The 15,000-nt window shown below is 37.3% G+C and overlaps 1 protein-coding gene across 1 annotated transcript in view; it reads right to left on the reverse strand.

Annotated features, from left to right (window-relative positions):
• The window catches only part of LOC133640865 (zinc finger protein 569-like), a 32,475-nt gene that overhangs the window by 10,927 nt on the left and 6,548 nt on the right, over positions 1-15,000 (reverse strand). Inside the window, exon 2 of the mRNA XM_062034548.1 lies at positions 1,409-3,270. Coding sequence (XP_061890532.1) covers positions 1,409-3,040 — 1,632 coding nt within the window. The 5' untranslated portion in view covers positions 3,041-3,270. The remainder of the gene's footprint in view (positions 1-1,408; positions 3,271-15,000) is intronic.

Below are 15,000 nucleotides of genomic sequence, written 5' to 3' on the forward strand. Positions count from 1 at the left end.
TTTCCTGACTTTATTACCTTAATGAACCACTTCTTTTCTATCTCTCTATTTGAACGACTGGAACAGCCAAAAACCGAACAGCAATATGACATTTTCTGCTCAAACTCTACTCTCACTTGTTGTAATGCTACGCTCAAGCCGCTTGACCAAATTAAGACACGAAGAAGAAAAAGGGATGTGACGTCATATGCATCCCACCTATATGTGGTCCAAAAAAATTACTGTGGACCTTGGCAGGTGCCAAAATGATCTAATCAGCGTGCTTTCAAAATAAAGTTGGGACAACCTGTGCACTGTAGATAGGGAACACCTGATCTGTTATAAGCAATTATTTGGCGTACCTCTAGTTGGAGCCCAAGTGCAACACTTACCACAGTTTAACAAACAATGCTTCAGGTCGTTCCATCTCTGAATTGGGTGACACCCGGGGTGGCCTATCACATTATTGGGGTGGCACGTGCCACCCTTGGCCACCAACTAGACACACCACTGGCAGATTCGATACCAGCCTAAGGCACACAAAAAAAAGTGTTAAAATGTATTTATCTGTTTTCAGACACACAACAACCATGACCAAATTACCTTTTGTTGTGTTCCATTCTTATTCCTCCTTTTAATTCTTTTTTTTCTTCCCCTTTCCCTCCCTTAACTGGTTTTGGCAAAAGCTGAATACACACCAGAAAAACTCGAGCTGCTCAACCATCTGCGCCACACCGCTCAAAAGAACAAAGACCGCAATATTAAATAGAACAAAATACATACTGACAAATATGAACTAGATTTAATGTACCCAACGTTTGTTGAAGGATACATTGTTTATTGCGTAAAGGTCTGGGGACATACATATACACAACAATCACACAACAATATTCATATTACAGAAGAGTGAGAATGGATTATAGAAAACCAACAAATGATTGCTAAAGTCACACATTTTAAAAGTAAATGATCTTGTATAAAAGACAACTGTTCAAATGATGTATAAAGTAAATAATAATATGCTTCCAGAAGTGGTCCAGAAGATGTTTCAGATGTGAACCAGTAAATATGAACTAAGAGGGATGTATGTGTACTCAAAAGCAAAGGTATGAACACATGTAAAACAAATATGTACATCGTATAAAGGAGTTCATCTATGGAATCATCTACAATTAGAACATGAAAATATCTAACACTTCATTATTTCAAAAATATAAATAAAACACCATTATGGATAAGTATAAAAGTGAATTATGAGCATCTATAACCACAATAAATGTGTATTGTATGTAACATGTTTGGTACTGTTTACTTTCACCTGTTCAGTCATATTGTTGTTGTTTTTCAAATAAAAGTACACAATGCTGTGTATCAATGCAAGTTTTGACAGCATAATTCAAATCCTGCATCTTCATTTGCTGCTGCTGTTCTCACCAGCACACTTGTGTTTCTTACACTGGTACTTAGAAGAGAATCTTTCACCACACACACTGCAACTCAACACTTTCTCTCCTGTGTGTGTTTTCATGTGCGCCACAAGTTTTGAGCGCACACAAAATCCTTTGTTGCAGCTTGTACAGGAATATGGTTTTTCACCAGTGTGTGTTCTCATGTGTATTTTCAAATGTGGACTTTGTGAAAACCTTTTACCACAAATTGAACACATAAAAGGTTTTTCTCTGGTGTGTATTCTCATGTGTATTATAAAATTGCTACTTTTTGCAAAACCTTTACCACAGATTGAACAGGTAAAAGGTTTTTCGCCAGAGTGTATTCTCATGTGTACTTTCAATTGTTTATTATGTGCTAAACCTTTACCACAGATTGAACAGTAACAATGTTTTTCTCCAGTATGGATTTCCATGTGTAATTTCAAACTTGAACTTCTTGTAAAACTTTTACCACAGATTGAACACGTAAAAGGGTTTTCCCCACTGTGTTTTCTCATGTGTATTTTTAAACCACTCTTTTGTACAAAAGCTTTACCACATATTGAACAGGGAAACGGGTTTTCTCCAGTGTGTGTTCTCATGTGTACTTTCACATTTTGATTTGTTGCAAAACCTTTACCACATTCTGGACAGGAAAAAGGTTTTTCTCCTGTGTGTGTTCTCATGTGTACTTTTAGATCACTAGGATATTTAAAAGCTTTGTCACAGTAAGAACATGACAGGGGTGTGTTGTCAGTGTGACATGTCTTATCATCTTTAGAGTCTTCATCCTCATTTTCTCCAGCGTGTAATTTTTTGTGTTTTTTCAAACACTGACTTTGTGTAAAACTTTTGCCACAGACGGAACAGGAAAAGGGCTTCTCTCCAGTGTGTATTCTCATGTGTACTTTCAAATTTTGACTTAACACAAAACTTCTACCACACACCGAGCAGGAAAAAGGTTTTTCTCCAGTGTGTATTTGCATGTGTTTTTTCAACACATTTTTCCTTGAAAAACATTTCCCACATCCTGAGCAAGAAAAAGGTTTTTCCCCGGTGTGTGTTCTCATGTGTACTTTCCGATAGCGATTACTAAAGGTTTTGTCACAGTGGGAACATGTGAAGTGTGTGTTGTCAGTGTGACATGTCTTATCATCTTTAGAGTCTTCATCATCAGTGTCAGGAGAGTGTGACGTTATGTCGTCACTATCTGATAGTGGAGCTAAGAGCTTGTCTGCTTGTGATCCTCCACAGTGGTCTCCATCAGCTTCTGTTGTCATGTGTTGAGTTGAGCTGCTGCTTGGAGGCTCCGCCTCTCTCTTCTCCTCACTCTCACCTTTGACCTCATCATCTTCACTCTTCACAATGACACCAATCACTGGGAACTCCTCCAACCATTCAGGATGCTCTCCCTCCTGACTGATGCTGTGTTCCTCCTCTTCTTCTTTAATGTGAGGGGTCCGTGGGTACTCCTCTGCCTTTTTGACGTGCCGGGTCTGTAGCGCCGCATCTTCCTCCTTAATGTGGGAGGGCCGTGGCTCCTCTGTCGCCATCCTGAAGCTCCACTTCTGCTGCTCAGGAGGATGTTCATCATCATCTTCACTCTTCACAGGGACACCAGTCACTGGCATCTTGGTGACATCAACCTCCTCCAGTCCTTCAAGATGCTCTCCCTCCTGACTGATGCTGTGTTCCTCCTCTTCCTCTTTAAAATGAGGGGAGAGTAGGTCCTACTTTACCTTTTTAATTTAAGGACTCTGTGGTGCCTTCCCTTCCTTTTTAATGAGGGAGGGCTGTGGCTCCTCCTGCTCCACTTCTGTTGCAAAGGGAGGAGATGTTCTTCACAGATGTTTGCAGGACACTGAAAGACAAACAATCTTTAGGACAATCCAGCTTTGCTCAGTCACATGAGGCATTCAGTACGTTTATATACATGTACTAAAGGGGCGGCATGGCGTAGTGGGTAGAGCGCCCGTGTCAGAAACCTGAGGGTTGCAGGTTCGCTCCCCGCCTCTTACCATGCCGTTGTGTCCTTGGGCAGGACACTTCACCCTTGCCCCCGGTGCCGCTCACACCGGTGATTGAATGTTGAATGAATGATAGGTGGTGGTCGGAGGGGCCGTAGGCGCAAATTGGCAGCCACGCTTCCGTCAGACTACCCCAGGGCAGCTGTGGCTACGAAAGTAGCTTACCACCACCACGTGTGAATGAATGATGGGTTTTTAACATGTAAAGCGACTTTGGGTACTTAGAAAAGCGCTATATAAATCCCAGGTATTATTATTATTATTATTATTATTACTAAAGAAAATCCAGATACTGTACGAACTGTCCTGATATCTAAGTGGGGGACAAACATGCCTCTCTTTACAACATTATTTACAGTAAAATAAGACCAAGCCAGGGTGGGGGGACATTTTTTTTTTTTTACCAGAGATGGGTGATATTAGGCTCGAGTTATACTGTGCATCGATTTTATCTTTTAATTTGTGTTTATTGTTGCAGATTATATAAAAACATATTTTGTTTGTTTAGTCCCCTTAGTTCCTTACTTTGGTTTTGCAGCAACAGGCGTGGAACAAATGACTGCACACTGCAAAGTTATTTTTAAAAAATAACAATAAAACAGAGCAAAAACTGATTCCTGCATCTGAAACCAAAGCCTCCAGGCGAGTGCGGAAAATGCAACTCCACGAGCCAAACAAGACTGCAACAACAAACCTATTAAAATATATCTTAGTGTGGGGGAATCATTTACTCCAGGTATGTATGATGAGAAAGAAGCACTATGCACAGGGCTATCACTAAAGCAGTCGCTTTGCACACCCCCAAAATGTGTTATACTTGATTATGTATTTTTGCATACAATATATAATACTACATTATTATTTATAGAATTATTTTATTTAAGACAGAAGTTTTCATTTTTCACGTGACTAATCTCAATGTCGGAGATGATTATTTATTTGCATGCAATATACAACATTTTTGTTAACATACATATTTTATTCAAGACAGAAGTATTGCATCCCAGTAGAAGCTCCTAATTTAGTTCTATAAAATGTATTTCATAAAAGTTAAAAATGTATACATGGTCTCAAATGAACTAATCTAAGATTAAATTAACTAAATTAAGATTTTGTTAAGAGTAAAATGGTAGTATATATATACACTACCGTTCAAAAGTTTGGGGTCACCTTGAAATGTCCTTATTTTTGAAGGAAAAGCACTGTACTTTTCAATGAAGATAACTTTAAACTAGTCTTAACTTTAAAGAAATACACTCTATACATTGCTAATGTGGTAAATGACTATTCTAGCTGCAAATGTCTGCTTTTTGGTGCAATATCTACATAGGTGTATAGAGGCCCATTTCCAGCAACTATCACTCCAGTGTTCTAATGGTACAATGTGTTTGCTCATTGGCTCAGAAGGCTAATTGATGATAAGAAAACCCTTGTGCAATCATGTTCACACATCTGAAAACAGTTTAGCTCGTTACAGGAGCTACAAAACTGACCTTCCTTTGAGCAGATTGAGTTTCTGGAGCATCACATTTGTGGGGTCAATTAAACGCTCCAAATGGCCAGAAAAAGAAAACTTTCATCTGAAACTCGACAGTCTATTCTTGTTCTTAGAAATGAAGGCTATTCCACAAAAATGTTTGGGTGACCCCAAACTTTTGAACGGTAGTATATATATATATATATATATATATATATATATATATATATATATATATATATATATATATATATATATATATATATATATATATTTCTTAATTAGATTATCCAAAAAATAGTGCTCGATACCGTGGTAGAGCGTAATATGTATGTGTGGGGAAAAAATCACAAGACTATTTCATCTCTACAGGCCTGTTTCATGAGGGGTTTTCCTCAATCCTCAGGAGATTTTTGAGGATTGAGGAAAACCCCTCATGAAACAGGCCTGTAGAGATTAAATAGTCTTGTGATTTTTTTCCCACACATACATATATATATATATATATATATATATATATATACACACACACACACACTGTTTTTCAATCATTATTAATATAAACTTGTCATCTTTTTGTCATTTCATGATGCCTTTATCTCTATTTTAAAATTTTGATAAAGGGAAGTATTTATATTATTATTAATTGTTTAAGTTATGAACATTTAAATGTACATGTAGATGCTGTATCGGGACGAATCCGTTAAGAGATTGAGCAGAAATATGTCGTATAGGAATTAACTATACACAATAACACATTAACAAAATGATGTGTCAAATGTTTTTTAAAGTAATACCTTTGTGACATGAAAAAAACACAATTAATGTAAAAAAAAATACAGAGTTTACTAAACACAAAGCAGTTAGGCTAATGAAGATAAAGTCTAATAAACAGGTTTTGTTCTTCTCCTACGCCCCCTTGTGGTTCAGTGTGGGGACAAGTGCGTCCGTCTCCAATATTGTCCACACCTGTCTCCATTTAACAGCGGTGCGCTCTGAACCCCCACGGCGGGAAGCAAGGGGAAATGACTGTAGCGTCCCGGAAGAGTTGGTACTGCAAGGAATTCTGGGAATTCGTTCTGTCGTGTTTATGTTGTGTTGCGGTGCAAATATTTTCCCGAAATGTGTTTGTCATTGTTGTTTAGTGTAGTCACACTATATGGCACAGGTTTATGACAGTTTTGGCGTTGTTTATATGGCCACCCTGAGTGTGACATGTATGGCTGTTGACTAAGTATGCCCTTCAAAGTATTCGAAGTCACCATGATCATTAAAATTGATCATGCCATACATGATATCCGCATCCATTGTCCATTAATATGCCGCGCATCGCTACATGACGTGAGCTAGGATGGGAATACCAAGCCAATCGACGCTAGTGCAATACAACGGGGCAAAGACTTCCACGGCATGTTGCTCAACTTTTTAGGGCATAACGGTAAATGAGAGGGCGGTCGAGGCTTTTGCTGCAGTTACCGTGGTTAAATTCAAGCCCTGGGGATATTGCGATATATTTTTTAATATATAATTAATAATAGAGCCAGGTTGCAAAGGCTCTTTATTTAGTTGCTGACATATTCAGTAAAATACTACATCCTTTTCCGTTGTATTTTACCAAAACTATTATTAATTTAAATGTTAACTTAATGTTACTATCTGGTTACTTTTGTTTTTGCTCCCATTTTTCACTCAAAGATGTAAAACTTTTACTATAGACACAAAAGACCCATTTCTCTCAAATATTGTCTAAATCTGTGTTAGTGAGCATTTCTTCTTTGGCAAGATTGTTCACAAATCTGTCTAAATCTGTGTAAGTGAGCATTTCTTCTTTGGCAAGATAAACCATCCCACCTCACAGGCGTGGCCTATCAAGATGCTGATGAAACAGCATGATTATTGCACAGGTCTGCCTTAGGCGCCCACAATAAAAGGCCACACTGAAATGTGCAGTTTTAACAGACAGAACAATGCCACAGATGTTGCAAGTTTTGAGGGAGCGTGCAGTTGGCATGCTGACTGCAGAAATGTCCACCAAAGCGGTTGCCCGTGAATTGAATGTTCATTTCTCTACCATAAGCAGTCTCCAAAGGCGTTTCAGAGAATTTGGCAGCACATCCAACCGGCCTCACAACCGCAGATCACGTGTAACCACACCAGCCCAGGATTTCCACATCCAGCAGGTGCACCTCCATGGTCGTTTGAGACCAGCCACCTGGACAGCTGCTGCAACAATTGGTTTGCATAACCAAATAATTTACGCACAAACAGTGAGAAACCGTCTCAGGCATGCTCGTCGTCGTCCTCATCGGGGTCTTGACTTAACTGCAGTTTGTCATCGTAACGCACGTGCGTGGGCAAATGCTCACATTGGAGAGGCGTTCTCTTCAAAGATAAATCCAGCTAAATAAAGCAAAACTGCACATTTCAGATGGGCCTTTTGTTGCGGGCAGTCTAAGGCACACCTGTGCAATAATCATGCTGTTTAATCAGCATCTTGATATGCCACACCTGGGAGTGTGTGCTTATGTTTACATCATTGAGTGGTTTGCTGCTCCCTTGCTCCCTGTAAGTTTATTTTGAAGATCATAAAACATGCCTCACACCTGGACAGAAGAAGTCTGAGTAGGTATTCCGACAAGTATGTACACTTGGTAATTCCCCCAAAAAGTGTGGTTCTCCATTAAATACGTGACATAACGCAGGCTCGTCCGAGTGGAGAGAAACCTCTAAACAGCCGGATTTTGACATTAAAACTTTTTTGTATACACATTGGAACTAAAACAGTACATAATAAAAGTACATTTATTTCTGAAGAAGCTATCTAGCGTTGGTCTCGTTTTGTTTTTGTTGACACTATTTCGACTGTCTTTTGTTTACCTCAAAAAATGCATTCTTCGTTTTAATCTGCACTTTTCCTGTCCTTGCTTTTAAATGGACAATCATTTAGTATGGTTATTATTTTGTAACAGCCTAGAGAGCAACACATTAACAGTATAAATAAATATTAATGAATTAATTTAAAAGCCAATGGCTTAATTAGAACCAATCCAATCAGGGATCTTTAGGATAGTGGATGACTCATCAACTATCCCAGTAGTGGTTAGTTGCAGTCCTGGTAACTAGCAAAATAAACCTAGTTGTCAGCAGACCAGACAATTGTAGTTGTATCCCTCTGTGCATCTGCTCAGCACAAACAGGATCACCTGTACACAGAATCACTACATGTTAGTTTAGCCGCTACCAAAAACAACTCGCCCAGGGTAGGGTTGCGCGATATAGACGATATACGATGTAAATGATATACATTTGGTCTTTGCAGATATAACTTTTATTACTACTGTTACATCGTAATAATACAGGTTGATGGCTAGGGATGATGTTCGAAAACCGGTTCTCTCGATTGTTCGATAAGAAAAGAACCGATTTTATGGATTCGAATCCCTCTTTTGAAACGGTTCCCGTTATCGAAGCCACTATAGTAAAGAAAAAGATTTGGTTCTTTATTTAAATCCCTGGGAACGAATCCCGTGTCACAGGAAATGTCCTGTGACACGTCACAGGAAATGACGTAGCGCAGTCATTCGGCGGCAGATACAGAAGCAGCAACAACAATGGACCGGAAAAAACGCTCCAAGGCATGGCTTCACTTTACTAAGAAATACGACAAGGAAACGGCTGTCTGCAATTATTGCCAGGCTTCGCTTTCCTGCAAGGAAACATGTTCAGGCCATACATAACCTGAAGGTTAGAGAAACGTGTCGTGTCTTCAACACTTGGAGAAGCAGCGACAGAGATGACGAAACACGGCCCTCTTCCTCTGCTTCAACCTGCAGTCCCAGTGATAGTGCTGGTGAGTAACTAACGTTAACTGCTGCCGGTTAATTTCCATATCGGCTCACTTGTAGCCTTTAGGCTAAAATAACGTTACCTCTTATGTCAACCAGGACTACAGTAATGTTAGCTAGACTAACGTTACCCAAGCATAGTCAGTGGCTAACAGTAACGTTAGCCTTTTTGTATGTGTCTGATAACTTAACGGTATCTTGTAGCCTAAACCACTCCAGAGTTTGCAGGTCTGTCTAATAAACTAGTGCTTGCAAGATGTGAATTAAGATAACGTTAACGTTATTCTATTTCTGATGATGACGTTCATGACAGCCAGAGTGACCATGGCAGTGTTTGCTCTGTAGCACAGTGTTAACCCATTTACCATGGTGGGGTAGATGAGTGAGGAGGAGAGTAACAACATTACTCGCAAGCTAACGAGAATGATGGTGAAAAATCTCCTCCCCGTCACCTTGGTGAACACAGACGAACACAAGTAGGTTAATAATTGTATTTTGCTGACATGTTATGGAGCAAAAAGTAAACACCATTACTCTGAGATTTGTTTCAAATGTAAAGTGCTGTACAATACAAATGAATGCAGGATTTTCCCTGCATGTATTTTTCTTAGGTGGCCCACTTAAAGGGGCACTAACAGTCAATAATTATTTATTTTAGGGATGTCCGATAATGGCTTTTTGCCGATATCCGATATGCCGATATTGTCCAACTCTTTAATTACCGATACCGATATCAACCGATACCAATATCAACCGATATATACAGTCGTGGAATTAACACATTATTATGCCTAATTTGGACAACCAGGTATGGTGAAGATAAGGTACTTTTTTTAAAAAATGAATCAAATAAAATAAGATAAATAAATTAAAAACATTTTCTTGAATAAAAAAGAAAGTAAAACAATATAAAAACAGTTACATAGAAACTAGTAATTAATGAAAATGTGTAAAATTAACTGTTAAAGGTTAGTATTATTAGTGGACCAGCAGCACGCACAATCATGTGTGCTTACGGACTGTATCCCTTGCAGACTGTATTGATATCAATCAATCAATCAATCAATGTTTATTTATATATATATATTGATATATAATGTAGGAACCAGAATATTAATAACAGAAAGAAACAACCCTTTTGTGTGAATGAGTGTAAATGGGGGAGGGAGGTTTTTTGGGTTGGTGCACTAATTGTAAGTGTATCTTGTGTTTTTTATGTAGATTTTATTAAAAAAATAAATAAATAAATAAAAAAACGATACTGATAAAAAAAAAAACGATACAGATAATTTCCGATATTACATTTTAACGCATTTATCCGCCGATAATATCGGCAGACCGAAATAAGTGAGCTTTTGTTAAACCAAGAATTGTGTGTTTTTTCAATATACAACAACCTATCTGGATTCGATAAGGAATCGGTTCGATAGGAGGATTCGATAATGGCATCGACATCGATAATTTCCTAACAAACATCATCCCTGTTGATGGCCCATTCTGGATGTGTCCTACACATTTGACAACAACCTCAACACACTGAAGCATTCTTGTCAGCGGCTAACGTTCCTCCACAGTGCAAAACCACTCCTAAGTCAGCATTCCTCATCTCCACGACAAATAAACTACGTTTCTTATACGTAACATTATCACCAGAGGACGAGGAGTGGCTAAACATGCTACACTACACACTGAAGCAGAATATGCTAACCTCAAACGAGAGCTCTTGAATGCAAACAAAGATGGGCGGATCAATACAAATATAGATAATACCAAGTATAGAATATGTTTATGCTCGATACTACAGCGATTAAGATGTATATTTTTTATTAGCAGAAAATATTTTATTAATTTTGTTATCGTTTACAAACTCAGGAAATAACTACCAGGAAGACTTAAGACTTACATTTAAACTAAGGCTGCAGCTAACGATTATTTTTCTATCGATTAATCTATAGATTATTTTTTCGATTAATCGGTTAATCTATAGATTATTTTTTTCGATTAATCTATAGATTATTTTTCCTTTTACAGATTATTTTTTTATTCAAAATGAAGATGAAAAAATAAATGTAGGCCTTTATTTGGCTTTTATTTACAAAAAAAAAGAAGTATGGCCACTCAGTCAACATTGACAACAACATGACTAAATATTCTGTAACAATGTAAACATTTAAAACGTTTAACCTTTAACAAAATTAAAAGTATCTTATTTGCTTTTAAATGTGCAAATATAAAAGTCAACATCCAGTGCAAATCTTAATATTCTGCAATAGTATAAGCATTTCAAAAGTAAAAGTATTGCTTATTTTGCTTTAAAATGTGCAAAAATAAAGATAAACATCCAATACAAAAAAGTGTAAAACGAAATATTCTGTAACAACAGTGTAAACATTTCAACAAAAGTGAAAGTATTGCTTATTTGCTAAAATGTGCAAAAATAAAGATAAACATCCAATACAAAAAAGTGCAAAACGAAATATTCTGTAACAACAGTGTAAACATTTCAACAAAAGTGAAAGTATTGCTTATTTGCTAAAATGTGCAAAAATAAAGATAAACATCCAATACAAAAAAGTGCCAATCTAAATATTCTGGAGCACTGTAAACATTAAGTATTGCTTTTAAAATGTGCAAAATAAACATCCAGTCCAACACAGTACACAATAACCAATTCTACTCATTCCAGTGAGTGACTAACAGTTGTAATGAAGAAAGGTTAGCACGTCTACATGCTCTGCTTCTTTTCTTGTTTACAATATTCCCAGCAGCTGAAAATAGGCGCTCAGAAGGGGTCGAAGTGGCTGGAACTGAGAGGTAATTAGCCTTCACCTCAAGCCAGGACTGCGAGTGAGCTGAGCTGCAGTTTAAGTTTCTAGAAGGTCAACGGGCTCATAGTGATGTTACTAGTAGTTGACTGGGAGGTGTTTATTATCATTTGGGGAGAGTCCGCTGCCTGATGCTCACCTGCTAAACACCTATCTGCTCCACGCTGAAGCGCTGACTACATGCGCTCTGAATACGCACTGCTGATTGGCTGGTAATGCTTCGTGTGTACCAATCAGATGGTTGTGTGGGTGGGACAATGCTGCGTGCTGAGACAGAGGCAGGAGCGAAGCAGCTTGTTAAGACTTTTGCAGCTAAAGTTAGCTTTAGCTTAGAAACTCGTTCGGTACACCCCCGTACCGAACCGAAAGCCCCGTACCGAAACGGTTCAATACAAAACACGTACCGTTACACCCCTAGCAGATACAAATGACACATTCATGTTTTTGTGTAATGATGACAACGTATGCTAACGCGGACGATTGACTAGTTGATGGTTTTCTTTTCAAATGTTCGTTCATAGCCGTTGTGCTGCTATGATAGGCCATTTCCGCTCGACACAGTGTGCATACAACAACATTATTAGGCCGTGTATTGAAATACTTCCACACTTTTGACGACTTTTGGCGTGATTTTTCCACCTCGCTCGCATCGTCTGCTTTAATCGTCTGCTTTGCGCTTCGCCATGACGGTAGTGTGACGTAAATATGCGACGCGTCGACGCACAAAAACGGCGTCGACGTATTTACGTAACCGATGATGTCGACTACGTCGACGCGTCGTTTCAGCCTTAATTTAAACCAGCGCCAATAATTTAAAATAATTAAAACATTTAATTGATTTTGCTAAATTTCCATTCTGTGTTGTTGTCTGATTATTATAGTGATCAAAATCATCTTGAAAATTAAAAACTAAATGAACAGTGCCCCTGTAACTACTTGGTATTGGAGCCATACCCAAATTTGTAGTACCACCAAAACTAATGTAAAGTATCCAACAGAAGAATAGATTAGGTTACTTTATCAGAACATAAAAGTGCATTTGTTTTGCAGCCAGCAAGATCGGGACAGTTATTAACCATACAGGAAAATGTTAAATCTTAAATAATAAGTGATTATTACATTTGAACAGAAGTGTAGATGGAAACATGTTAGAACAGAAAGTAACCAGATATTAACAGTAAATTAAAAAGTAGATTAATAATAATTGTTTTGACCAAATAATACAACTGGGAACAATGTAATATGTTACTGCATATGTCAGCAGCCAAATTATGGGATTTTGTAACACGATTTGAAATAAGTATATTATTATTCATACACCAAATAATATGTTGTGGTGTATCTCGTTGTTGCAGGATTTAGATTTTAGGTCATATTTCCCATCCATAGCCCAGGGGTTGCCCAAAGTGGGGCTTGAAGGTCAAAACTGGGTCGCTGAGTCGTTTGGTTTGGGCCGCACAATCTATTACATTTTTATATACGTATATTTTACTTTTTATATATATTTTTCTTTTAAAACGTGTCAATGCTCTTACAATAAGGAATTGTCGTATAATGAGATTGGTGTGCTTTTAACTTGGAGTGTGACGATACGGTCAGCTCACCAAAGGATACACGATATTGACTTCACGGGAACGAGACGATATTTTGACATTAGTTTGAAAACTGCAGTGACAAAATATATGAGTGGACAAACAAGACTTTATCTAAAGATGAGTTATGTCACGACTAGTGTTGTCTTGATACCAATATTTTGGTACCGGTAACAAAATGTATTTCAATACTTTTCAGTACTCTTCTAAATAAAAGGGGACTAGAAAAAATTGCAGTATTGGCTTTATTTTAACAAAAAATCTCAGGGTACATTAAACATGTTTATTATTGCAATTTTGTCCTTATATAAAACAGTGAACATACAAAACAACTTGTCTTTTAGTAGTAAGTAAACTAACAAAGACTCCTAATTTAGCTGCTGACATATGCAGTAACATATTGTGTCATTTATCCACCTATTATTTTGTCAACATTATTAAGGACAAGTGGTCGAAAATTGATGATTAATCTACTTGTTCATTTACTGTTAATATCTGGTTATTTTCTCTTTTAACATGTTTCTATCTACACTTCTGTTAAAATATAATAATCCGTTTTTTTCTGTTGTTTGATACTTTACATTAGTTTTGGATGATACCACAAATTTGAGTATCGATCCAATACCAAGTAGTTACAGGATCATACATTGGTCATATTCAAAGTCCTCATGTGTCCAGGGACGTATTTCCTGAGTTTACAAAAATAATATATTTAAATAAAAAATAGAAAAAGATTTTCTGATGCTAAAAAATATTGATGTCATCATAGTAGTATTGACTACTATACGCTCCTGTACTTGGTATCATTACAGTGGATGTTAGGTGTAGATCCACCCATGGCATTTGTTTACATTCAGGTGAGCTACGGTGTGTAGTGAAGCATGTTTACCTATTCCTCGTACTGCAGTAATACTGATACAGTGTTTCCCACACATTCATTTATTTGTGGCGGCCCGCCACGAAAGAATTACGTCCGCCACAAATTAAAAAAATTAAAAATTAAAAAATTAAAATTATTATTATTTTTTTTATTTTTTTGTCCTGTCCAGCTTCTCAGGCGAATTATATAGTTGATGTAGATGACCATATAGGCTGTTCAGATTTACTTTACAAAAGAGAAGTGTAGGATACTTCTCTTGTTGCCTTATTTGTATTTGACCACTACTGTTTTCTGTTTATTTGTTACTGACTGTGGCAGGACACCTCTGCCTCTGTTTCACTTTATGTTGCTGGTAAATAATATGGTTGTAGTAGTAGGCTAAAGTTAAATTATTTAGTATGCACTAATTAAAGGGGCAGAGCTTTAAGAGACATTTTAGCTTTTATATTTTATAAGATATATTTTTTGTAAGAACCACAATTAATAAATATATTTCAGTGAATAACTTATTGTTCAAATCTGTATATAAATATGTACATAAAGTGTTGTAATTATATTGTAAAATGGATGGATGGATGGATGGATGGACGTTTAAAACAAAACTGTTATTATTAATTAGTAAGTATACATTTTTTGAGCACTTTAGAGAAAATCATATCATGGTAGTAAATTATGCAAATTACTCGATGATGTCATGGTGACCACGCCCATAGCCACGCCCCCGCCGCCACAGGTATCTTGGCAGTTTATGGGAAACACTGTGATACTTGTAAGAAATGTACTTTATTTGTCACCATGGAGACCAGGATTAGTGATTTAGAAGTAGCTAAAACATTGCAGACTGCGGGCGGACTTTAGCCGCTAGCTAGCTAGCCATGTCTTAACCTCTTAAGGCCCAAGCTGTTTGTTTACATGCTTTTTTTTTATTTTTCTTTGCTATTTGGA

Source organism: Entelurus aequoreus, linkage group LG23 (assembly GCF_033978785.1).
Source record: "Entelurus aequoreus isolate RoL-2023_Sb linkage group LG23, RoL_Eaeq_v1.1, whole genome shotgun sequence".
In the NCBI taxonomy this organism is placed as follows: Eukaryota; Metazoa; Chordata; class Actinopteri; order Syngnathiformes; family Syngnathidae; genus Entelurus; species Entelurus aequoreus.